This window comes from Arachis hypogaea, chromosome 9 (genome assembly GCF_003086295.3).
Source record: "Arachis hypogaea cultivar Tifrunner chromosome 9, arahy.Tifrunner.gnm2.J5K5, whole genome shotgun sequence".
NCBI classification, from domain to species: Eukaryota; Viridiplantae; Streptophyta; class Magnoliopsida; order Fabales; family Fabaceae; genus Arachis; species Arachis hypogaea.
The window spans coordinates 115,357,140-115,381,686 of NC_092044.1; the positions used below are offsets into that span (position 1 = coordinate 115,357,140).

The 24,547-nt window shown below is 34.7% G+C and overlaps 4 protein-coding genes, 1 long non-coding RNA gene and 2 other non-coding genes across 12 annotated transcripts; 3 read left to right on the plus strand and 4 right to left on the minus strand.

Moving 5' to 3' along the window:
• Positions 1-13: 13 nt before the first annotated feature.
• On the minus strand, positions 14-1,699 carry LOC112712288 (uncharacterized). The gene is made up of 2 exons (XR_003157749.3): positions 1,549-1,699; positions 14-682 (listed from the first exon to the last, which is right to left on the minus strand). It is a non-coding gene; the product is annotated as an uncharacterized lncRNA (long non-coding RNA).
• On the minus strand, positions 1,157-1,229 carry TRNAR-CCG (transfer RNA arginine (anticodon CCG)). Its single transcript has one exon. It is a non-coding gene; the product is annotated as a tRNA-Arg (tRNA).
• A 767-nt stretch (positions 1,700-2,466) lies between the features above and the next one.
• Positions 2,467-6,929, minus strand: LOC112712289 (methionine--tRNA ligase, chloroplastic/mitochondrial). The gene is made up of 12 exons (XM_025765132.3): positions 6,635-6,929; positions 6,384-6,527; positions 6,114-6,263; positions 5,851-6,018; positions 4,958-5,082; positions 4,696-4,789; positions 4,387-4,485; positions 3,786-3,966; positions 3,552-3,667; positions 3,212-3,367; positions 2,943-3,071; positions 2,467-2,843 (listed from the first exon to the last, which is right to left on the minus strand). The coding sequence occupies exons 1-12, from the start codon at positions 6,890-6,892 to the stop codon at positions 2,670-2,672; spliced, it is 1,794 nt and encodes a 597-aa protein (XP_025620917.1). The 5' UTR covers positions 6,893-6,929; the 3' UTR covers positions 2,467-2,669.
• A 105-nt stretch (positions 6,930-7,034) lies between these two features.
• Positions 7,035-12,046, plus strand: LOC112712290 (elongator complex protein 1-like). The gene is given in 6 exon segments (XM_025765133.3): positions 7,035-7,368; positions 7,488-7,827; positions 8,136-8,759; positions 8,762-11,183; positions 11,314-11,412; positions 11,534-12,046. Coding segments are annotated over 6 exon segments (3,966 nt in total). The 5' UTR covers positions 7,035-7,206; the 3' UTR covers positions 11,853-12,046.
• Positions 12,047-12,380: 334 nt separating this feature from the next.
• On the minus strand, positions 12,381-12,452 carry TRNAC-GCA (transfer RNA cysteine (anticodon GCA)). The gene has a single exon. It is a non-coding gene; the product is annotated as a tRNA-Cys (tRNA).
• Positions 12,453-14,258: 1,806 nt separating this feature from the next.
• On the plus strand, positions 14,259-16,778 carry LOC112712292 (WUSCHEL-related homeobox 13). 6 transcript variants are annotated; one of them, XM_025765137.3, is made up of 4 exons: positions 14,259-14,481; positions 14,593-14,782; positions 15,535-16,101; positions 16,444-16,778. In XM_025765137.3, exons 2-4 carry the CDS (start codon positions 14,593-14,595, stop codon positions 16,527-16,529), a joined length of 843 nt encoding a protein of 280 aa, XP_025620922.1. In that variant the 5' UTR covers positions 14,259-14,481; the 3' UTR covers positions 16,530-16,778. The 6 variants fall into 6 exon arrangements, with proteins under 6 accessions (XP_025620922.1, XP_025620919.1, XP_072059699.1 ...); XM_025765134.2 differs by having other exon boundaries at positions 14,279-14,494; XM_072203598.1 differs by having other exon boundaries at positions 14,292-14,468.
• A 4,287-nt stretch (positions 16,779-21,065) lies between these two features.
• On the plus strand, positions 21,066-24,325 carry LOC112712293 (ras-related protein RABE1a). Its single transcript, XM_025765138.3, has 8 exons — positions 21,066-21,551; positions 22,029-22,101; positions 22,398-22,498; positions 22,953-23,018; positions 23,291-23,388; positions 23,615-23,677; positions 23,761-23,853; positions 23,953-24,325. The coding sequence occupies exons 1-8, from the start codon at positions 21,479-21,481 to the stop codon at positions 24,034-24,036; spliced, it is 651 nt and encodes a 216-aa protein (XP_025620923.1). The 5' UTR covers positions 21,066-21,478; the 3' UTR covers positions 24,037-24,325.
• Positions 24,326-24,547: the final 222 nt, after the last annotated feature.

Genomic DNA, 24,547 nt, shown 5'->3' on the forward strand with positions numbered 1-24,547 from the left:
ATTATTAGAGTAATTTAAAGAATTGACTCCTATATTTTACCAAAGCTAATACAAAAGTTAAAATTAAAGTATAAGATATGGCAAGATTCCTATTAAAACAGTATAATTCAGATTAGAAGATGGACAACTTAGCTTGAATCTAACATCACTGCAAATTATATGGCGGATTGCCATCTATTGCAGTCTCGCAAACAGACATGTTCCGAGGTATACACAAAAGATGAAGAGCCCTAATTGGGAGAATCTATCCACTACAAAGGGATATAACCACCAGCCTGACCATAGCTTTGGAGAAGCAATCAGAAAGGTGATCAAGGATTTCTATGATTTCATTAAAGCATGGATTATCAAGACAGAACAACATTTAGGATTGTGTACTGTACTCTTCAACCATTCAAGCTTTAATCTCTAAACCACCATTTCAGCGATGATTCTCTACTCAGCTTCCAACGCTAGAAAAATCTACGCCATAATCCTTGGGCTCTTCCTGCATTTCCTTGAACCTCATCCGTCAAAATGGGACGGTATGGGCAACTGCTATAGCAGTGGAATCCACTGTCCCTGCACCAGATTATTTCCTAGAGAGGTTTTTCATTGCAACATCTGTATCACCAAAAATTCCTCAGCATTTCTATGTCCTCACTCCAAAAACCTTGTTTTAACTTAGTCACAGACTCATGTCCTGCATTTGCGGCATAATGTTGTGGATTCTCAACTTAGAATAATCACTGGTCAATCCATGAATACAAAAGCAAGAAACTATGGGGGAAATACATAGAGACAACACCAGCAAAACACAGGCAGAGACAGTGGACAGAAAAGAGCATCCCACCCTCATATCTTTAGTTACTAATAATTTATCCTGCTCCCCCCTCTATAAAGTAATTCCTGTGACTCTCAATTCCACTGAAGGATTGAGTATGTAAAAGAAGATTTTAAAATCCTAAAGGAACAAAAACTACCATTTAAATTTGATTTCACTTCTACTGATAAGTGATAACACAATCTGAGGAATCATTCAAACGCATAATATTCATCTTATTAAGTGAAGCACACACAAAAAACACACAAGATGGAGTTCCAAACACTTCAGGAATGCATTGCATGCAGGAAACAAAACTACACTGACAGAGAGGAAGAACGCAAAAAGGAAATGCGATCGCAGTGGGATTCGAACCCACGACCTTTAGATCCGGAGTCTAACGCGATATCCACTCCGCTATGCGATCGTTATACGAGAACTACTCGAATGCAAATAGCATGAAGGAGGTTTCAAGGGAACCAACATTTTGACTTCAGGATTTGACGTAGATCTATAGATCTAACTAAGAAGTAAAAGCGAGAAGAAGAGATCATCGCATAATCTGGATTTCGATTATTGCAAAGATGAAAAAACAAACAAAAAATATCTAACCGGAAATTGAAGCACGGTACATGTACATTGGCGAAGATCAAAGAAAATGAATAACAACGTCTATAAGTGTATAAATAAATATTAAAAAGAAAAAAATAATCCTATGATCGCTAGAGACTAGAGAGAGATGGAACCTGATTTGCTTGTCAGTTTTCTCCGACGGAAGGAGTGAAGTTGGGGGTGGAATCGCTTGGTGGTTCAAGATTTGTGGTTGGGGCTTGTGGGCCTAACACTGTAAAATTCAAACCTACTAGTGGACAGTGGGACTGGGCCTTCCTACCTGCACATGAACGAACACGTGCTATATTATTCATCACGTTAAAAACCATAGGGCGTCGGAATTTTCCGAATAAATACTCAAAACAACTACTAAAATTTCTATGATGCCTCATTGATTCCTGAAATTTTAATTGATCCAATACAGATTTCCAAATTTGAATTTGTGACTCCCTCAGTCCGTTCATCTTTATCAATAGCCAAGTGAGTTAATCCGTTATGTTGTCACGATGTACGTATGGAAATGACATGGTTTTGTAGCTTTGCAAATTAGAAAAAAAGAAAAAGAAAAATACATCGTATAACATTTATAAGAAGTTAAATTACATACGAATCGACGTCATTTTCATTTGTATACTGTAACAACTTAACATTCTAACTCAAATTGTCATTAACAAAAATAAATCTAGAAGCTAACGCCAATTATGAATCAAAATTTGGAGATCCGTACTGGGTCCAATTTTTCCTATTATTTTTGTTATCTTAGGTCTTAGCACAGAAATAGACATTTGTTGCATACATTTTTGCTTCTTTTAATTTTGGAGGGATAAAGAGTTTTTGGCTTCAACTTATGTGGTTTTATTTGCATAGTATAAGTGGAGGATACACAAAAAAAAAAAAGCTCTAACAATGTGTTCTGTGTTTGAAATTTCCAATAAAGTTAATTTTAAACAAACTTTTACGCAGTTAAAAAAATCCATTACTGACCACTCTGCTTGCGTGCAAAGAAATTAGCGCAGAGGGGTGAAGCACAACTAGAAATTAAAGCACTAAAATTTATTGTTGGCGTAAGGAACCCAAAAACTTACCATTCAAAATTTATATACATACATATACATCACAAACTTATGCTGTTTTTGCATACGCATGTGTCCAAATATTTGAATACATATATTAGCAAAAAATTAGTTTTTACAAGAGGCTCAAAATTAGAAAGAGAGAGAGAGAGAGGGGGGAAAATGCATCCAAGTTGTGATATCTAAGCCCCGGCGACTTGCTGGGCTTGTTTCATCTTCTTGCCTTTACTTTTCATTGTCTTTCCAACTGCAACACCTTTGTCCACATCTTCAGTTTGGTTTTCAATCCTTGCAAAGACTGGTTTTGGTTGAGCCATGACTTGGCCACCTTTAAGCCCGCCCCACTTCGTGTCTCCCTATAATACAACAAAAAATAGAAATTAAAATTAGCCAACAGAAACCATCAAGTGCTGATGATGGGTAGTAGAAGCATCTGTGTGAAAGAAGAAAGAAACCCAAGTTGCTGCATCGAATTGGTCCCGGGAATAGCCAAGCTGTTCGTATATTCTCCAACTCAAGCTCGGTGTAACAGGAAGTAATGCAATTGCAATAATTCTCGCCGTCTCCAATATAATTACAAGATCCTGCACCAACATCATCAGAAAAAAAAATGAATTGGTTAAGCTTATTATACTTCGTTAAGATGGAAAACAAAGTTCAATGCGAGCAAATGGAATTTTACAACAGTATATAAATACATCAACAAATGGTTGTAGTAAATTACCTTCGCAGCTGCTTCAGAAGCAGTCCCACCTTGCTTAAACAGAGACCATGGTGCTCGCTCATCCATATAGAAATTACCAACATTACCAATCTCAAGAACAGCTTCACAAGCTGATGACAGGGAAAGATTCTCATAGTGCATACGAGCTTTATCAACCTACAAATGTAAACATCGGTAAACCTTTGCCTCAGAGGAAACTCCCTGAACTCATGAACAAGGGTGAAAAATTGGCATAATCTCTAACTGGTGAAAAATTGGCATAATCTCTAACTGCTGAAAAATGGCTCACTTTAAATTCAATACAGAAGTAATGAAAAGCCTAGAGTTCCTAAGACTTTACCAGCTTCTCTACGTTGTCTTTGAATTCATTTCCTTCCGCAGCAGTAGTAGAATCAACCACCAGAGTTGATTGGCAGTTCTTTTTTAGAAGTCCCAGTGTACGATTAAGAAGATTTCCTGCAAAAATAATGAAGGAAATGCATACCAGACTTGGCATTGAAGTCTTAAATAAAAATTTAAAAAATAAATAGAAGTGACTGAATGTTACAAGCAAAGAAAGCAAAGCTAAAAATACCGATTGTGTTGGCAAGATGTGCATTCACAATATTGATGAAGCGTTCCTCTGAATAGTCTCCATCACTACCGAATTCCACCTCTCTGAGGAAGAAGTATCTAACTGCATCTGTCCCAAATCTATGAACTAATTCATTTGGTTCAAGAGTATTCCCTAGTGACTTTCCCATCTTCATGCCATCCTAACATTTTCAAAATAAAAAGCATTGCTGCATGAAATAAAATTTAATATAAGAACCAGATTCATAAAACTTTGGTCTCTAAGCTTTTAGTAACCCATATTTTGTTAAACAATTGATTCAATCAAACTATCCCAAGTCAAATAATAGTGATAATAATAACTACGATCATTGTTGATGTTGTTGACCTTTTTCAATAGCCATGGGTTGTTTTCAAGAGGTGCCTCAGAGAGAAGCAAAGCACCTTAAATTTTATTACTATTATTACTACTACTATCATTATTAATAATACTTGACTTTTCTCAGCTATTACAACTATCATCTCTTGGGAAGAAGGTAATGGAATACAAGGAAGTTCTACTTGCTATAACAATTACTTCAAGAAGAAACATAAGAAATAGTAAGCATGTTCAACGATATTACCTTTGTCAAGAATCCATGCCCAAAAACCATTTTAGGAAGACTTAGTCCAGCAGACATCAGCATAGCTGGCCAGTAAACAGCATGGAAGCGTAGAATATCCTACAGATATTAAAAAAAATAAAAAAAAATAAAAAAATGTTAGATAAAAAATCACCAGCAAAAAGGAAAACTACAAATAAATTGTGGGATCATTTGACCTTTACAAGTTATTACCACTGAAAATGGTTACAAATATCTTGCTTAAATGATAGTAACATATATGTAGTAGAATATTAAACGAAATGAAGGAAAATAAAATAGGGGGCATACCTTACCAATCAAGTGCAATGCAGCTGGCCAACCTGAAGAAACAGCATTTAGTAGATCAGGCTGCTCCTGCTCATCAGATAGCGCTGATATATAGCTGCAAATACCAATAGAAAATAAAAAGTACGTAGGAGAAATTTAGTAAGGCAGGTTGCAATTTAAATATTCAATCAAATAAATATTATAAGTGATATAGTAGCACTCTGAATTATTGTTAAACATTTTTTATGAATTCAGCAATAAATTTTGGGGGAGGGGGTCTTACCCAAGTAAAGCATCAAACCATACATATATAGTTTGACTTCTGTCATTGGGAATAGGGATTCCCCAATCAACTGATGCTCGTGAAATAGAGAAGTCCCTAAGGCCACCTTTAACCCAGCTTTGAACCTTGATGTATAAGAAAGAAATTAGTTTTTAAAGAAGATAATATTCAAGAAACTCCATTTAAAGCTATACCTAAAGAGACAATCAGTTCATCAGATACCCATTATTACCTATAGTTTGTAGTTTAAACAGCTATAATTTCTAATATGCTTGGGCTCGAATGAGGGAGTTAGTAGAAGTGCAAGTACTAAAACCAATCAGAGTCTAACACCTTGTAATTTATATTTGACTTAAAAAATGAAACTCAAATTCAAGCTTTAGTTTGACTTCTAACAAAATGAAGTCAAATTCAGATTTGTGACCACAAAATTACTGAAGTGGCAGTAGAAAAACTCTATTGTCTTTAGTCACACAACCTTATAAACATATAAGATATAATATAAAGTCATGTCTGGTTGGCTGAGTATTGAAGATTGTTATAAAAATTTATCAAATGTAACTATAATAGGATGCTTCTTTTGGTTTTAGGTTTCTTGCTATCTTGGAGCATTATCGGACAGGCCTCATCATTAACTCAAGCACCAACCAAGGCTTAAGAAACGTAAAATGGCTTAGGTACATTGGGATTGTTCACCTGTATCTATGCCAATCCCAGAAACTATATAAGTTCCATTTCTAAATCTACTCTGAAAGTACTGGCACTGAATGCAGCTAAATGAGCTCTGAAGATAAAATTTTATACAAACATGACACGCAGTAGACTAAAAGTGCAATTGACAAAGGCAACTAATATATAGTTACAAAGACAAAAAGGATTCTTCATTGCCTTACCTCGTTTAAACGGAAAGAAGGTTGCACAAAATTCGGGTTTTTATTCAAAGCTTCCTCTAATGACTTCTGGTATTTTGAAAGTGCAAAGAAATAGTTTTCCTCTTTCCTAGAATCACATGGCTTTAGGTGAACAGGACAGCAATTATTCTCAAGCAATTCCTTCTCATCCTGCATCAAATAGCAAGACACTCTTCAAGACTGCTTGTACATAAAGTCACCAGACCCTTCAAAACAAAGAGCCCATACAAAGACCAAACTATCACCTTGTATTCCTCACAGTTCACACAATAAAGTCCCTCGTAATCCGCTTGATAAATGTCACCTTTGGCGAGCACTCTTGAATAAAATTCCTTCACAATTGCTTCATGCTTACTATCAGTTGTTCTAATGAATTTGTCGTAGGAAATATCTAACTGCAATCAAAAGGAATAACAAAAGAATATCAACAAAAATAGGAAGCACCAATCTGAATGTTCAACGATTAAAGCAAAATAAAGCGTAGATATTCCAGCAAATATTAAGGAGTAAGTTACATCTTTCCACAGTGTCTTGTAAGCTTGTGAGATGAGATTGCAGTGATCAAGTGGGATGGAACCCTGGGCCATTGCAGCAGCTGCAATTTTCTCTCCATGTTCATCGGTGCCAGTAATGAATATAACTTTCTTTCCCAATAGCCGCTGTCAAATGATGAAGTCACAGACACTTAACACAAAATAATCACTTCAAAGCAGTTAATTTCAATTCCCAAATTTTAGAGTGAAATGGAGCAGAAAGGGAGTTGGACCTGAAAGCGAGCAATGGCATCGGCGGCGATGGTGGTGTAGGCGCTGCCCATATGGGGAGGGGCATTGACGTAGTAGAGAGGGGTTGTGAGGACAAAGGATTCGCCATTTGTGGTGGAGCATGTGCAGAACAAAGCTCCGCGGTTAGGGTTCGGAGAAGTGTAGAATCTGAGGGGCCTGTGAGAGAATCGATAATCTCTGGGGCGCAGAGAGACGTGAGAAGGGTTCAGAAGGGAGAGAGTGTTCATTCTAGCTGCCATGCTTTCTCACTTCTTATCTTAGGACTCCTAAACGGATAAAATAAAAATATAAATTTACTTATTTATTTAATTATTTATTGCTTTAAAATGATTAAAAAATAAATAATATTAATATTAATATTAAAAGAACCAACGTAGATTTAATTCAAAATTAAATTCGAATAAATTGCAAAATAAGCTAAGCAGAGCACTGGATCTTGTAACGCACGCGCTCATCTTAAGTCCTAAGTGCTTAAACCCTACTGCCTCCGCCTCCGCCACCGCCACTCTCCGCCTACACTTCCCCGGAGGCGCCGCCACTCTTTCTGAAAAACATGAAGAACCTCAAGCTCTACTTAGAGGTTCCTCTCTATCTCCAACTAAACTCCGACGCCGATGAAACCCTGCGCTTCTCCGCCTTCGACATCGAGCGCAACCGCCTCTTCTTCTTCTCTTCCCACAACATCATCTACACCTCTCACCTCTCCTGCTTCCATGTCAGTTCCCTAATTCATCTTCTCAATATCATCCATTCACGTTCCATCCAAAAGCATCCGTAATTTACAGTTCCTATCGTGATCTGATTTATTCATTTTGCAACTTTTTTTTTTTGCAGGAAAAAGGAACTTGGAGCAAGAGTTCTTTACCTGCGGATGGTGTTGGCACTGTTGACCTGGAACCTGATGATTCGGTTACTTCATTTGATTATCTTATGGAGAAAGAAGCGCTTATTCTGGGAACTGCAAATGGCCTTTTGATTCTCTACAGCGTCGAAGATAATGCGATTGAAGTTGTTGGGAACGTGGAGGGTGGTGTCAGGTGCATTTCGCCAAGTCCTGATGGGGAACTCATTGCTATACTCACTGGTTTTGGGCAGATTTTGGTGATGACTTGTGATTGGGATTTGTTGTATGAAACCCCGCTTGGTGATGATCTTCCTGAAGCCATTGACGTAAGTAAGGACTAAGCACCCTTCTCTCTGTTTTTCATGCCCACAAAAGATAGTGTTCTTGTTTTATTTAAAGAAGAAACATATGTATATTATCATTTTGTGCGATAATGGTTCTGTATAGTGCTATTTATATTGCTAGCAGATATTAAGTATTAACCCATTTTCTTAGATGGTTTTTAGGGAGATCCTGAAAATAAGCGGATTTGAGGTGAAGGATTATGCCACTACTTGTTCTTTAACATAACTGGTGATAAGTGTTCTATTTTTATGCAGAGACGTTTCAAAATAGTGACCAAACTTGCTGTTTTTCAGGTGAAGAAAAGTTTCTGTCGAATCTGTTTGAACAGCATCCTATCTCTTGGCGAGGAGATGGAAAATACTTCGCTACGATGTGTGATGTGCTAAGTTCTGTTCCATTGCTTAAGAAGCTTAAGGTTTGGGAACGAGATTCTGGGGCTTTGCTTGCTTCCTCTGAGGCAAAACCTTTTGCTGGGACCGTTTTGGAGTGGATGCCCAGTGGCGCTAAAATTGCTGCAGTTTATGATAGAAAAGATGAAAATAAATGTCCCTCAATTGTTTTCTTTGAGAGAAATGGATTAGAAAGAAGCAAATTTAGCATCAATGAGGGAGTTAACGCAAACATAAAAGCTCTGAAGTGGAATTGCAGCTCTGATCTTCTTGCGGGTGTTGTTGAATGTGAAAATTATGATGCTATAAAAGTATGGTATTTTAGTAATAACCACTGGTACCTGAAGCATGAAGTTAGATACCTGAAGCAAGATGAAGTGAGTTTCATCTGGGATCCAGCAAAGCCATTGCAGTTAATTTGTTGGACACGTGGTGCTCAGGTCACAGTTTACAACTTTGTCTGGGTCACAGCTGTTACAGAGAATTCTATTGCACTAGTTGTTGATGGCTCTAACATTCATGTAACCCCCTTTCCTTATCCTTAATGCCACCTCCTATGTATTTATTTAGCCTGAAATTTTCTTCTCATGTCCGGGGTATGGCTTTATATTGCAAAAACTCCAAGAACCAGTTAGCTGCATTTCTTTCAGATGGTTGCTTATGTATTGTTGAGCTTCCATCAATTGAAACCTGGGAAGAACTGGAGGGGAAAGAATTCAATGTTGAAGCTTCTCATGCCGAAGTAGTTTTTGGATCCAATTTACATCTTGTGTGGCTGGATTCACGTACACTACTAGCTGTTTCTCATTATGGTTTCTGTTACAGTAATGACTTATCTCAAACCTCATTGAGTGAGGGAAGTGTCCGAGGCTTCTATTTGCAGGAAATGGAACTAGAGTGTTCTGAGGATCATGTTCCGGGATTATTGACATGCTCAGGCTGGCATGCAAGAATCTCAAAGCAAAGTTCCCTTGAAGATCAAGTGATCAGCATTGCTCCAAATCCTGCTGGTAAATGTTCTGCATATATGCAGTTTTCTGGTGGAAAGATCAGAGAGTATGTCTCAAAAATTGGCTTTAATAGAGGATATCCTGAGCAAGAATATCAAGGTTTTTCATCGGCTTGCCCATGGATGAGTGTAGTGCTAGTTGACAGTGGTGGGCAATCAAAAGCCGTGCTTTTTGGGATGGATGAGATTGGCAGACTGCAAGCAAATGGCGGGATAATCTGTAGCAACTGTAGCAGTTTCTCATTTTACTCAAATTTGGATGATCTAGTTACCACACATTTAGTTCTTGCAACTAAACAAGATTTGCTTTTTATTGTTGACATTTCTGATATATTTAATGGTGAGTTAGATACAAAGTATGCGAACTTTGTTCACATCAACAGCAGGAGAAGACAAGAAAGTGAAAACTACATAAATATATGGGAGAGAGGTGCTAAAATTGTTGGAGTCCTACATGGGGATGAAGCTGCCATTATACTGCAAACTACTCGGGGAAACCTAGAGTGCACGTACCCTAGAAAATTGGTTTTGGCCTCTATCATTAATGCCTTGGTTCAAAAGCGCTTTAAAGATGCATTATTTATGGTTAGGCGACATAGAATAGATTTCAATGTTATTGTAGATTACTGTGGTTGGCAGGCATTTTCACTATTGGCCTCTGAATTTGTTAGACAGGTTAACAATCTGGGTTACATAACCGAGTTTGTTTGTTCCATAAAGAATGAAAATATTATAGAGAAACTCTACAAAAATCATATTTCAGTCCCCTGTCCAGAGATTGCTAATGTTATGCTAGTTGGAGATATCGCTGGTGACAAGATTTCTTCTGTTCTGATGGCTGTAAGGAAAGCACTTGAGGATCACTTAACAGAAAGTCCAAGTAGGGAGCTTTGCATTTTGACCACTCTAGCCCGGAGTGATCCTCCGTTACTTGAAGATGCTCTTAAGAGAATAAAAGTTATCCGTGAAATGGAATTGTCTCATGCTGATGACCAGAGGAGAATGTCTTACCCTTCTGCTGAAGAAGCATTGAAGCATCTTCTGTGGTTGGCTGATCCAGATGCTGTCTATGAATCTGCATTGGGTCTGTATGATTTAAATCTTGCAGCAATTGTGGCATTGAATGCTCAGAAAGATCCTAAAGAATTTTTGCCTTTCTTACAAGAATTGCAGCGTATGCCTACTCTGTTAATGCAATATAATATTGACCTGAGGCTGAAAAGGTTTGAAAAGGCTCTCAGACATCTTGCATCCGCTGGAGATTCTTATTATGATGATTGTATGGCACTTGTGAAGAAAAACCCTCAACTTTTTCCATTGTCTCTTAAACTTTTTACTGACCCTGCAAAGAAGATGCCCTTCCTTGAGGCATGGGGAGATTATCTTAGTGACGAAAAGTGCTTTGAAGATGCTGCAACAATTTATTTGTCATGTTCTTGCCTGGATAAGGCTCTGAAGTCTTATCGTGCTATTAATAACTGGAGTGGGGTGCTTACAATTGCTGGGTTCCTTAATCTTGGAAAAGATGAGGTCCTGCATCTTGCTAGTGAGCTTTGTGAAGAACTTCAAGCCCTTGGCAAACCTGGGGAAGCTGCCAAAATTGCCCTGGAGTACTGTGGAGATATTAGCAATGGGGTGAATTTGCTGATTTCTGCAAGGGAGTGGGAGGAGGCACTGAGGGTTGCTTTTATGCATAGAAGAGATGACTTAATTAAAGCAGTGAACAATGCATCTGCGGAATGTGCAAGCACACTTATTGGGGAATATGAAGAAGGCATAGAGAAAGCAGGGAAATACTTGGCCCGTTACTTGGCTGTTCGACAGAGAAGATTACTTCTGGCGGCAAAGCTCCAGTCAGAGGAACGTGCAGCGAGTGATATTGATGATGATGCTGCTTCAGAAACTAGCAGTAATTTGAGTGGAATGAGTGCATACACCACAGGGTATGCATTGATACTATATTATCTGATTATATTCTGCAAGATGTATCATTCTGATTTATAATACACCCCGAAATAATTTCACTTTAGTGATATTGTTCACTATCATTTATTTTTCTCTTTTCATCAACAGGACCCAGAGAAGTTCTGCTGCTTCCCTTAGCTCAACTGCAACTAGCAAGGCAAGAAACAGCAGACGTCAGAAGAAAAGAGGGAAAATCCGTCCTGGGAGGTATTTGGACATGATAAATTTCTGTGAACCCCGACCCAGCAACTTCTCCTCATGCACAATTGTTGTTTTTATTAGTAACTGAAACACGTGAATGCTAACATTGGTTTACTCACTATTGCAGTCCTGATGAGGAGATGGCCTTGGTGGAGCATCTTAAAGGCATGTCCTTGACACCGGAAGCCAGACGCGAGCTGAAATCTTTGTTGGTTTCCCTTATGATGTTGGGTGAGGGCGAAACAGCTAGGAAGCTACAACATGTGGCGGAGAACTTTCAACTTTCTCAAATGGCAGCTGTTAGATTAGCTGAAGAAACAATGTCTAATGATATCATAAATGAGCAGGCACATACTTTGGAGCAATACAGTCGAAAAGTTCGGAGCCATATGCACGATTCGGAGGCATTCTCCTGGCGACTTAAAGTTTTTATATCCTTCGAGTGAGGGTAGTAAAGTTACATAAGATGGTATCTTATGTTGGATGTATCTTCATACAGTTTTTGTGATGTTAGCATTCAGAATATGAATTTCTAAATTCTAAGATTTGATTTTTCTATTTAGGCATCTATGCCAACGCAAGACTTATTATGCCTAAGTAGAGGTCGACTATACGAACCATTAACGAGTAGCTTGTTTCATCTTTGTGTCCCTTCCATGCTTCCACCCACCTAAGAGCAATGCAATGCAAATTATGTTGAAAATTCATTATCAATGCAGAAACAAACTTAAAACGAAATATATTTAATTATGAATTTATGATATGATTCATGTTGAGGATTAGAAATTTTGCTTCAATGTTTATGCCTCCATAGTCCATCCACAAAATAGGAAATTTGTCTGGGGGTTAATAGTCAAACTTGTTTTTTAAAAATGGTAGTTCTCTAAAATTTTTTCAAAATGTTAAAGGAACTAAGAGAGTATTTAACTCTATATGAACTATATGATATAAACTGTATAAAAAACCATTTTAAAAGGGCCCAACCGGGTTCGAACCGATGACCTCTTGATCTGCAGTCAAATGCTCTACCACTGAGCTATGGACCCATTTGATGCTAAGTTTATTATTTTTTTATTATAACCCAAATTACTATAGATACAGACCTCCTAATTACTATTATTTAAGCAGGTTGACGTGCCCGGATTTTACGCCGTGATCAACTCTCCTATGACTAATTTTCTTTTCTTCATACTTTCATAGTTTAAATGGTATATTTTATCCCCTTTTTGTTTCGAAATATATTCGTATACATTTTTCACCTATATTAATATATTGTGTGGTGACTTATTATATCGGGTTTACAGACCACCCGAAAGTAGCTAAACAAGGTTTGCTTCCTTGCTTGCCAATTTTCTACTCATGCACTTTCTTATGTTCAAGGGAATTGTTTTGTTTCTAGTACCATTTATAATTGTAAGTGTCCAATTTTAGTAGAGACATGCCATTTTATATATTTTGGGCACACAAGACATGCCTTTAAAAACAAGATTGAGAACAACCTTCTTTCTCTCTCTCTCTCTCAAAAAAAAAAAAAAAAGGGGCCATCTTTTCATCTTAAACTTCTGTTAACAGGGGACAAAATACCCAAAAATATAGTTTATAAATTAATAATAAGAATTCATTTTAACAAATATATATGCACTAAATTTATCACAACATGATCCATGAAAAAAGAAATATATGCACTAAATTTATACATAAGTATTCACTTGTTTTAAGAAACTAACTTTTTCTATTAAAAAAAAAAGTTCAGATACAGTTTTTTTTTTTTAAGAAAAAGTGAAAAAAAGACAAATTAGTTAAATGTTAACTAAAGGACATATATTTATTAGAATTTATGGTAATAATTTAAAAATAAATATCAAATGTTGTTGTTATATATTGTTCAAAGAGAAATGCAAGATGAGATTAAGGAGACAAGTAATAGCCTTGGTCCTCCAAATTTTGAAAAACTATACATATGAGATATGTGTTTGATAAAATAAAAAAATTTAATGACTTTATATGTAATTATTTCTTATAATATAATGAGTTTAAGTTTTACTTATTTTCTTTACCAATACATTTACTTATCAATTCAATATTTTATACTCAAGTTTTTATATTTTTAAATAATTTTTATATACTTATTTCTATAGAAATAATAACTTCCATTGTTATGTTTTAATAATATATTATTTATTTTAGATATTATTTTCTTATGAAAAATATTAATTTTTCTTCTAAACTTATAAAACTTTTATTTTATTTTTTTATGATAATTTATTTCCACTATAGCTTTATTTTGAGAGTTATATCTTGTATTTTATAACATTGCTAGTACCTTTGAGATAATTAATAATTTATAATTTATTTTCAAATTTTTTAAACTTTTAAAAAATTAATTTTAATTAAAAAGATATGTAAGAACTTCTTAACTAAACATATGATAAAATTACTAGTATCTTGTAATTTTATAGAGTATTATTAATATTGTTATGTTTTTTATATAATTTTTATGTCAAAAATAAAATTATTGAAAAAATTATATATTTTTCTATATATATTGATAAAACCTTAAAAAAGAATAATTCAGTAGTTACATATCATGTAATAAAAAAACAACACAAAAAAATATAATTAAAAAATTTGTATATAATTTGGTCCGTATATTAAAATTTTTAGATTCGTTTCTGAAAAAATGTCTATTTATAGATCAATAATATAATTTAATCATAATAATAAAATTAAATAAACATAAAATCAATAAAAAAATTATACTTAAACACTATACTAATATATAATATCCTAAATATATTCTAATAATAATAAGTATATGTTATATATGTACATAACACTTGTACAAAACTCTTGGCTTATATACCTTCAAGTTGAACCTAATGAGTAATGACATAAAATTATGAATTTGAGGCGGTTACGGCATAAACAGAAAATGATTGCAATAGAAGAAGAATTTTGGGCACATCACATGGGTGTCCATTTCATTTTTTGAATATTTTGAATGAGATGATCCAAGTGAGTCACATGCCGCACAGCGTAAAAAGGAATAGAGGATCGTGTTTGTAAACGTTTCATGTTTGCGCCTTTTGTCTCTTTCTTTCTTTCTTTCTCGTACTTTTTTGTTGGTTTTTGGTGCCACTAACACTTTTTCTGACGAACCTTTTCTCTCTCTGGATGGTGGTGAAGATGATAGAATGGCAGAAGCAGTTACAGAATAATGAGAAGGCAGATCGTACTAACAACAATATGGTGTTTGTGAAGGTTATGACTGATGAACAGTTAGAGACTCTGAGGAAGCAGATTGCGGTTTATGCCACTCTCTGCGACCAGCTCGTTGAGATGCATAGAACACTCTCCACTCACCACGATCTTGCAGGTTTCATATTTTTATTTCTTAATTCTCTCATCAATCATCTTAGTTTTGTGATAGATTATGCACAAACATAAACCAGCTTCAATTTTCAGTTTCAATCTTCAGCAATCAACTCTTTAACAAGCTTGAAAATTTAATCGAATGATAATTTCTTCACCCAAAGTCTAAGGTTTAGGTTTGTCATCCAATTTTCTCTCTTTAGTGAACACCAATTTGATCCCTTTCCATTCACCAATTTGGTCTTTGTCGATTTACACGAAAGCCAATGCGAGCTTTAACAAAATAATAATCATTAACCAATAATAATCATTTCCAAGCACAAGTTTCCCTTCTATTATTGATTTTCTATTAGATGTAATTTACCAGAATGGTAAAAAATCATCAGAATTTATTATTTTTGACCATTAGTTAATCATCAATATTTAAAATATGAAATAAAATATGTTATTGGATTATGAAACTAAAAGAATTAGATTAAAAAAATTGAGTTAATAATTAAATGATAGTAAAAAATAATAAATTTTGATGATTTTTTAATATTTTTTATTGTATATTGATTAATAATTAATATCTTTATTGTATTGAATTTGTTAATATGATGAAAACTGACATAATTATTTAGAGTGTGTACATTATACTCTTTTAGTGTGATCTTTCTCTGAATCATGTGTTAACTGAGATGTTTGTGCAGAGGATTAATTTTTTATTTGTTTGTTAATATAAGAAAGTGATTGTGGTTTAATTTTCTTGATTAGGAGTTCGGGTGGGGAATATATACTGCGATTCATTGATGACATCAGCAGGGCAGAAAATAACGTCTAGGCAAAGGTGGACACCAACACCATTGCAGCTTCAAATTCTTGAGCGTATATTTGATCAAGGGAATGGAACTCCAAGCAAGGAGAAGATTAAAGAGATTACTTCTGAACTTAGCCACCATGGCCAGATTTCTGAAACAAATGTATACAATTGGTTCCAAAACAGGCGTGCAAGATCAAAGAGGAAGCTTCAAAATAATGTGCCACATACTACTATTGAACCAGAAGTAGATGCTGAGGTTGATTCTAAGGATAAGAAGACAAGGCCAGAGGAGTTAATTGATTCCCAACAACAACAACATAGTACCATCATGATGACCAATGCTTCTGCTGCTAATCGGTCAGAAAAGTTGTGCTTTCAAAACCCTGAGTTGCAGTATTTGAATAATCAACATCCAAACAAGAACAACAAATCAGATCCCATTTTCACATCAGATGGCACTCTAAGACCCTTAAGGAATTTTAGTCGTATGCCTGTTTTTGATGATGTTCTATCAAACTCAAGTACGTGGCTTCACATTCTTTGAAACTCATTGGATATTTAGAAAAGCACATCTATACTACAATAAAAATAAGTTTAATTTGATTCGATTTTTTCTCTAATATTTGAAATATGTTTTATTTCTATTTTTATAGTTAGTTATTTGTTTTACCATCAACTATTAGTTAATTTTTTTTCCAAATTTATTCTCAATTACCTATTTCAATCCTAATTCTAAACTTTAATCAAACCAAATTCCACCCCCCAAACCATCAAAGTATCATAGATGATCCTCTCTTTAATCTATCATTCTGTTATAGCAATTCAGCTAAGTCCAACTATATTTATTAATTTTATTTTTGCAGGGGGAGATTATCTAGATGGAAAAATGGAAGTAGGTGGAATGTATAATTTATATCAGCAAGGAGGAGACTACAACTTGGGGGGTTGACACTTGACATGCATGATGAGTTGTTTTCATTTTGGTACAAGTTGTGTGTCTGATCAATTAATGTGACTATCTGTAAAGAATTGGAAGTTGGGAGTGTGGTTGTTGGGCTTTTGTTTATGACAATATCAGGTATATGTCTTTTGTAATTTGTACTAGGGTTCTATAAATTATTCAGGAGGTTGGCATGTACATGTTACTTATTCCATGTTGAGAGGTTGGTTTTTGTTGGCTTTGGATGCTACATTTTAATTTCTCTCTTCTTCAAAGTGATCAGGCGAGTGTGATAAAATAAGGTATCTTAACGGATTGCATGTTAGGCCAACCACCGCGTTATACCTAAACTAGTAAATAATTTTAATTTTGGGAAAAAAGATTAAAAAAATGGTTAAAAGAGGTTTGCTAAATTTATAAACATGAGTTAACAGTGAAAATAGTTCTGAAAGATCTCGATTTTATTTTCATCCCCCAAAAATAAAATTAATCAAATTCGTTTTCGAAAGATAACCAACCTAGTCGCATTAGTTCTTCCGTCATCTCCTGTGCTAAGGTGGCTAACGCTCGTTGACATGACTTATTAACTGCCAACGTTGCACTCGCTTAATATACCTACTTGTTGCTGATAAGATAAATTTATTACATCACTTCAAATCAGTCCCTAAATCTATAGACCTTAATCCCAAATCCAAAAGAATCCAACCTCACCTCCATAGCAGATTCCATGTTCGCAAGTTGTTCATGCTGCCGCTCGTGTCACTGCCTACGCTTTCAACGCCGCTATTGCATGTGCATCGACGTCGTCTGCATCATAGCCGTTGTCCAAAATAGAATTCATGAATTTCGTGATGTTATTGGTTCTGATTAGAATGCCAGCTCTATCTGCTGAAGACGAAGACGTGATACATTAGTTAAATTATGGAATGGATGAATTTTTGTCACAACCAAAAGATGATGGAAGGACTAACATGACTAAATTGATTATTTTTTGAAAACGAATTTGATTAATTTTATTTTTCGGGGATAAAAATAGAAATTAAAATATCTTTCAAAAGCGATTTTAACTATTAACTCTTATAAACATTACATTTAAATAGTTAATAATAGAGTGGCATTTTTTTGTTTAAATTTTAACCCAAAAATACTCATCTGCGTGACTAAAGCATCTCTCAAATTGATTTATTTTGAATAAAATAATATTGTTTATACATATTAAATATGAAATATTTTATTAATATATATATATATATTATTTTGTTCTATAGTCCTTGTATATAATGTTATCAGGTAATTACATGGAGTTCATTTGAAATGAAATTGTATTTGATCGGGTGCTAAATAAGAACTAAGTTGAAAGATGATATCATATCTCGCATTTGTACGCATTAAAGATTAATTTGTTATGAATTGAAGTTTTATTTAAAAATTTATGATTAATAATAAATTATTGTACGTATAAAATAAAATTTAAATTTTTTACACTTATTTAAACAAATAACTAAATTAATCAATCAACTTTTATATATATATATATATATATATATATATATATATATATATATATATAAAATTAAAAAAAAATAATTTTAAGATGTCATGTATATTATTTAAATGAGTAAATCATTATTTTTGAGTTTTGACCATCAAAATTTAAACGCCTCACAAAACTAATTATAAAAAATTTAAGCTAATCTTATATCTATAAATGATGAGTTCTTTAGACAAAAATACTTAATTGTTAAATTTTTGTTGATTCTGTAAAAAAAAGTAATTAGATTCTAAAATTATCCTTCTATCACCATCTTCAACCTATTAAAACCTAACTAATGCCCAAACCTCTAAACGACAATGTTTAGAAATCAATACGACACCAACATTACGACGTGGAGCCCGTGCGTTGAGAGGCTCTTTCAGGTTGAATACACAATGAAGACAATAAAGCAGAATTCTGTCGCAATTGGCTTCTAATCCAAAACGCACGTCGTTTTGACATGCGTCAACAAGGCCAACCCCGAACTCTCTTCTCACTAGAAGAAGATTTTCAAAGTCGATTACTACATCGGCATTGTCATTGCAGAATTTTCTATTGACGACTGTGTTCTGTCTCGGTATATGTGCAACGAGTGCATCAACTATTCATATATCTACGAATCTTCTCTTTCCATTGGACGACTGGTTGTTCAACTCACTGACAAAATTTAAGTATCAAGGCTTAGAGTTTTCATTTTTCTCATTAGTGATTTAGTTATTGGATTATGTATTGTTGTGCTAGGATTTATTTTGTGTTTTAAAATGTATGAATATATATGTAATTTTGGTATTTTTTGTTTTTTAAATAATTTGAATCGTCAAATTTGACAGTATTGATTGATTTTTAGATTTGTGGTGTTATTTGTATCGATGAGTAATGATGAAGTGAAAAATAAGAGAACAAGAATAGTTTTCTATTGATGAGTGTGAGGTTAGAGATAAATTTTGTGTTTTTGTTAATGTTATAAAAAAAAGAATAAATTGAAGATGATGATAGAAGAATAATTTTAAAATTTAATATTTTTTATAGAATCAACCAAAATTTAACGATTGAATATTTTTATTTAAAAAAAATTATTTTTTATAAATATAAAATTAATTTAAGATTTTCTATAGATAATTTTATGACCATCTAAATCTTCAATAGTTATTTACTCTATTCTTATTTAAATTTTCCGTTAATAGAGTATTTTAATAAAATTCAAGTAACTTTCAAGTATAAAAAAAATCTAAAAGTTAAAAGAAATGAGTAGGAATTAGTTGAAAAGAAAATATAAAAATTATTAAAAAATATATTATTTTTTCATTTTTTTTATATTTTTGTTCTCTTTTTATTGTCTTGTTGGCTAAAAAAAGTTAGAGGTAGATACTAAATTGGCATCTAAAAGATTCTGACACTAATAAAATAGTACCTAACTTTTGTTATTAACAAAATAATTCTTAAAATATTTTAAAAATTGACAAGCGTACTCCCGAGTTCGCCGGAGCACATCTCCGACAAGCACAATACTGACGTGGCCACCGTGGTTTGGTGACCTGGCAAACCCCCTCCAACCATAATCCTTCCCTCCTAATGCAGTTCCCACCCTTCCCTCTCTAACGCACTCCCCTCCTCTTCCTCTCGAACGGTTCTCCCCTTAATCTCTCACACGCCGAGAACGGTTCTCCCTTCTCTCTACCGATTTGTTGCTCCAATTCTTGTTTTATTGGTGATTTGCTGTAGCGGTATAACAATCCCCCACCTCCGTCTCCGATCTCCTTCCACCTATGAAACCAACACTAATGTCTTCTTCAGGATACGATATGCCATTTTCGTCCAACAGCAAAAGACCAAGGTACACTGAAACACAATCCCAAACACAGACTCAGCGACTTATCCAATTGCGTCCTCCTCCATGTGCTCTCATTCGTGAACGCCAAACATGTGGTTCAAACCTGCGTCCTTTCGCGCCGCTGGAGGAATCTCTAGAAACTTCTCCCAACTCTCACTCTTCACTCTTTCCACTTCTAGACCTTCAAAATCTTCACGAAATCTATCTCCACCCTTCTCACCTGCCGCGACACCTCCTCCGCCGTCTTCAACCTCGATTTTGAGCGCCATTGTTACATCGAGCCTCACGTCCTTAAAAGAATTGCAATTATGCGATCTTGCATAAAGTTCGCAACTTAGGTATCTCGATGACATGTGATATTGTTCACATTCTTCAAGTGATTTTTCGTGCAAGACCTTGACGTCTTTGAAGCTCTCCATTTTTCCTAGAAGTTATATCTACGAAAATACATTGTTTTCGAAATTGCTGAACTTAACGGCGTTGACGAGTCTGCATCTTTAGCATTTTACGTTCTGCGTTAGCAACGATGGCAACAGCGGGGAGGGAGAGGGGGGAGTGCGTTGGGGAAGGAGAGGGAAGGGGGAGTGTCCGTTGGGTAGAGGGAGGGAAAGGGGGTTGCAATGGGAAGAAAGAGGGAGGAGGAGTGTGCGTTCGGTAGGGAGGAGGGATTAGGGTTTGGGGTGCTTTGCCAAGTCACCAAACACACGATGGCCATGTCAGCATTGTGTTTGTCGGAGATTTGTTCCGGTAAATTCGGGGACACACTTCTCAAATTTTAAAATTATTTAGAGACTATTTTTTTAATAACAAAAGTTAGGTACTATTTTATCATCGTTATAATCTTTCAGGTACTGATTTGATATTTACCTTAAAAAATTATTATTCATATAAAAATATTTTAATTTAATTATTTATATAATATATATTTATATTTTGACTAAAACAATTATGTAAAAAGTTTGTATTGTTTGTTAACCTAAAAAATTTTATTTTGATATATTAATAATATAAAATATTTTATATAATCGCATAATTATAACTATTTTTTAGATAATCATTTTCACATTTAATATAAAAAATATTATTTTTATTAATATAATATTATATAATTAGATGTACATATAAAATAATTTTATATTGACATACATCAAAATAAAATTCTTAAAAAAATGGACACCAATTTTATTTTTATTTTAAATTGATGATGTGAAGAAGAAACACGAGTGGGAGAGTGAGGGGGGCAGAATCCAGTGTGGGAAGGAGTACGAAACGGAAACTGTTATTGCCCATTCTCCTAGCATAACGGTCTCTCTAATCAATAATCATAGACTCCGAGAGAGAGAGATAGAGAGAGAGAAAGAAACATCAAAGAAGAGAGAGAAAGAGAAGAGAGAGAGAAGACGAAGACCCGTTTGAATCGGTGGTTTCCTCTCCGATCTCTTCCCATGTCACCGCCGATTCTCTTCTAACCATTTCCGACGCCACCTCTTCCCTCTCTTCCCATCCGATCTCTCTCTCTCTCACTCTCTCTCTCTCGGATATACCATAACCCTTCTCTCACTTTCTGCCTTCAAAGTTTAGTGGTAAGCATCGATGGCGGCACCACCAGCTAGGGCTCGTGCAGATTACGATTACCTAATCAAGCTCCTTCTTATTGGCGACAGCGGTTCGTTTTTGCTTATCCTATTCCCTCCTTTTCAACCCTCAAAATCTCTTCTTTTTTTCTCCATCCCTTGTTTCCACTATCATGGAAACTAAATACCTTGCTCTTATTTTCCAGATCTTCACTCTTATGCTGCTCTTTTGTTTTACTTACGTTTATTAACTTTTGATTATTTAGAATCGGACATTAAAACGGTAGTTGGTCAACTTTCAACCTTTTGAGTTCAATTAATCTCGTGAAATGCTTAATCTTCTAGGGTAAGGGAGACCGTACACTTGAGTTTTTAGGGGTTTTTCAGAAAATTTCTTCAGCAGGTTATTAAGTAACCTTGGTTTGACTGGGATAAGTGTGTTAATTCTTAAGGTCTAAGGGGATTGTATAATTGCTAAATATCAGAGTCTTGTCCTCTAGTGTTTATGTTAGTTTGGCTTTCTTTGGTCGTAGTCTTTTTGTTTTTTAACTGACTGAAAGCTATTTCAGGTGTGGGGAAAAGTTGTCTGCTTTTGCGATTTTCTGATGGTTCTTTCACAACCAGTTTTATCACCACTATTGGGTTAGTCTCTGCACATCTTTTTATCTAAAATGTTTCAGCAGCTATTACCTTGTAATTATATTGTCTACTGAGTATATGGCTACCTGGAATAATTTTCTGGTTCTCGTCCAATAAGCTTCTGAAGTGCTTGATGTCTAAAGCTCATTTGGTATTTTTATTGTATAGCTTACTCATTGTTGTTGTACTGGGTTGCCTGTATGTTTAATCTCTGTTAATGTAAATAATTGAACACAAGCATATGTGTATTTTTCTGTTGATGGGGAAAAAAGGACTTACTATAATAATCTATATGACAGGATTGATTTTAAGATAAGAACCATTGAACTGGACGGCAAACGCATTAAGTTACAAATATGGGATACTGCTGGTCAGGAGCGATTTCGAACTATTACCACAGGTATTTGTTAACTGTGTACTTTGTTTCTTCTTCATATACTAGGAAAGGGATAATTTATGGGTTTATCTTGTATGTTGACATGCATTCCTGTGGAAGTTAGTCGAAGATGAAAATAGTGTGGTTGTTATGATTAATTGAAAGTGTATATTTGAAGGAAATTAAATATTGAAGCATGATCAGTACATTATCTTAAGTTTTAACTTGTGAAAGTTTTTATAGAAAATAATTTCTTTACTTACAAGTTACAATTTTGAAGAAATAGTGACTTGAATCATTCTTCCTTGCAACTTAATTTAAAAAAAGAAAAAGAAAAAAGAAAAAGAAGAGTAAGCATATGCCTATTTAGTATTTATAGAAGGTTACAATTCTCTATATGTTTATTCTATACTCCATTTCTTTGACCAAAGAAAACTTTATATATATTTTCAACTTACAATGCCACACTTTGTTGCAGCTTATTACCGTGGAGCCATGGGTATCTTGCTGGTTTATGATGTTACCGATGAGGCATCTTTTAATAGTACGCTACTGTCCTTGGTCTTCTTGAAAGTTTATAGATATTTCAATCAATTGCATTCCTGTGATATTTTGATGTATTTTTTTGCACTAACATTTCAATATTGTTCATTTCTTTAACTGACCCATTAAAATGATTTATCTTCTTTTCTTTTTTCTTTTTTCCCCCAGGACTCTATTCCTCTAATTAATTTCTCATGTCTTTTATGGTTGAACTTCCTTTGTCCACTCTGCCCAGCTTTCAATTTTTAATGTAGCTAGTTTCCTTCTATTCAGATATTAGGAATTGGATTCGCAATATTGAACAACATGCTTCTGACAATGTAAACAAGATACTCGTGGGAAACAAGGCTGATATGGATGAAAGTAAGAGGGTATGTACATCTGGGGTTGTTTTCCTGTTTACATTTTATATCTTACACCATGGTTGACTGTATTTTAAAAGTAACCAACCAAGCAGCTATTGCTCAATTGACTACCTATACAAGCCAAAGTTGTCTGCTAATTTGATATTGATAGATCTCTGTCTTCTTAATCTGTCTTTATGTTATTATTCTTCTCCATTGATGAAAGCTAAAGGTGTTCCTTTTTCTCCTGTAGGCTGTGCCTACTGCCAGAGGACAAGCTCTTGCTGATGAGTATGGTATCAAGTTCTTTGAAACTGTGAGTAGCAACATACTTCACAATCACATTTTTGTCGAAAGCATATGCGATTTCATGATATTTACATTGGATAACACATGCAGAGTGCAAAGACAAACATGAATGTAGAGGAGGTTTTCTTTTCAATAGCAAGAGACATCAAGCAAAGGCTTGCAGACACAGATTCTAAAACGGAGGTATTTTGTAGATAATTTTCTTTACGGTCCTGAATGTTATTTCTTTTTCCTTTGTTATTGTTTCCCTGAATAAGTAATATCTCTTCTCTGATGGTGCAGCCGCAGACTATCAAGATTAACCAACCAGATGCCGGCGCTGGTGGTAGTCAACCTGCAGCAAAGTCAGCTTGCTGTGGTTCATGAGAAGAACCAGCATCTTCACTGCAGCAAGAGAGTGAAGGCTCTATAGTTTCACTAATGAGGTGCTAAAGTTATATTGATGACATTATAAGTGGGAGCGTGTATCTGTCCCCTGTATTTCCCAACTGCAAATGTCATGTTCTAAAAGTTAGTGTTTTAAATTTCTTTTTCCTTTTTTTTTTTTTACAAATTTAGTTGGTGGAATTTGTTGTGACTAGTTAATTTGCTTCGGATAGATTATCAGAAATACTCTCTTTAACACTTTCAAAGTATATCACTCCAAGTGCTCTAATTTTGTTGGTTTGGTTTGCTTAGGAATGTAGACAATCATAAGTATAGCAAGGAATGTTCTTAAATGGAAACAAACGGAATCCTTTCTTTGCTTCCTCACCGCCAATGTTGTGCTTAAAAGTTAACCAATTATTCTGCATCATAGGCTCATAGCGTTGCAGTCGTTTCACTTGATCACTTCATTCAATCACAATGGCTTATACGCTGGAACTGGCAACTGAAT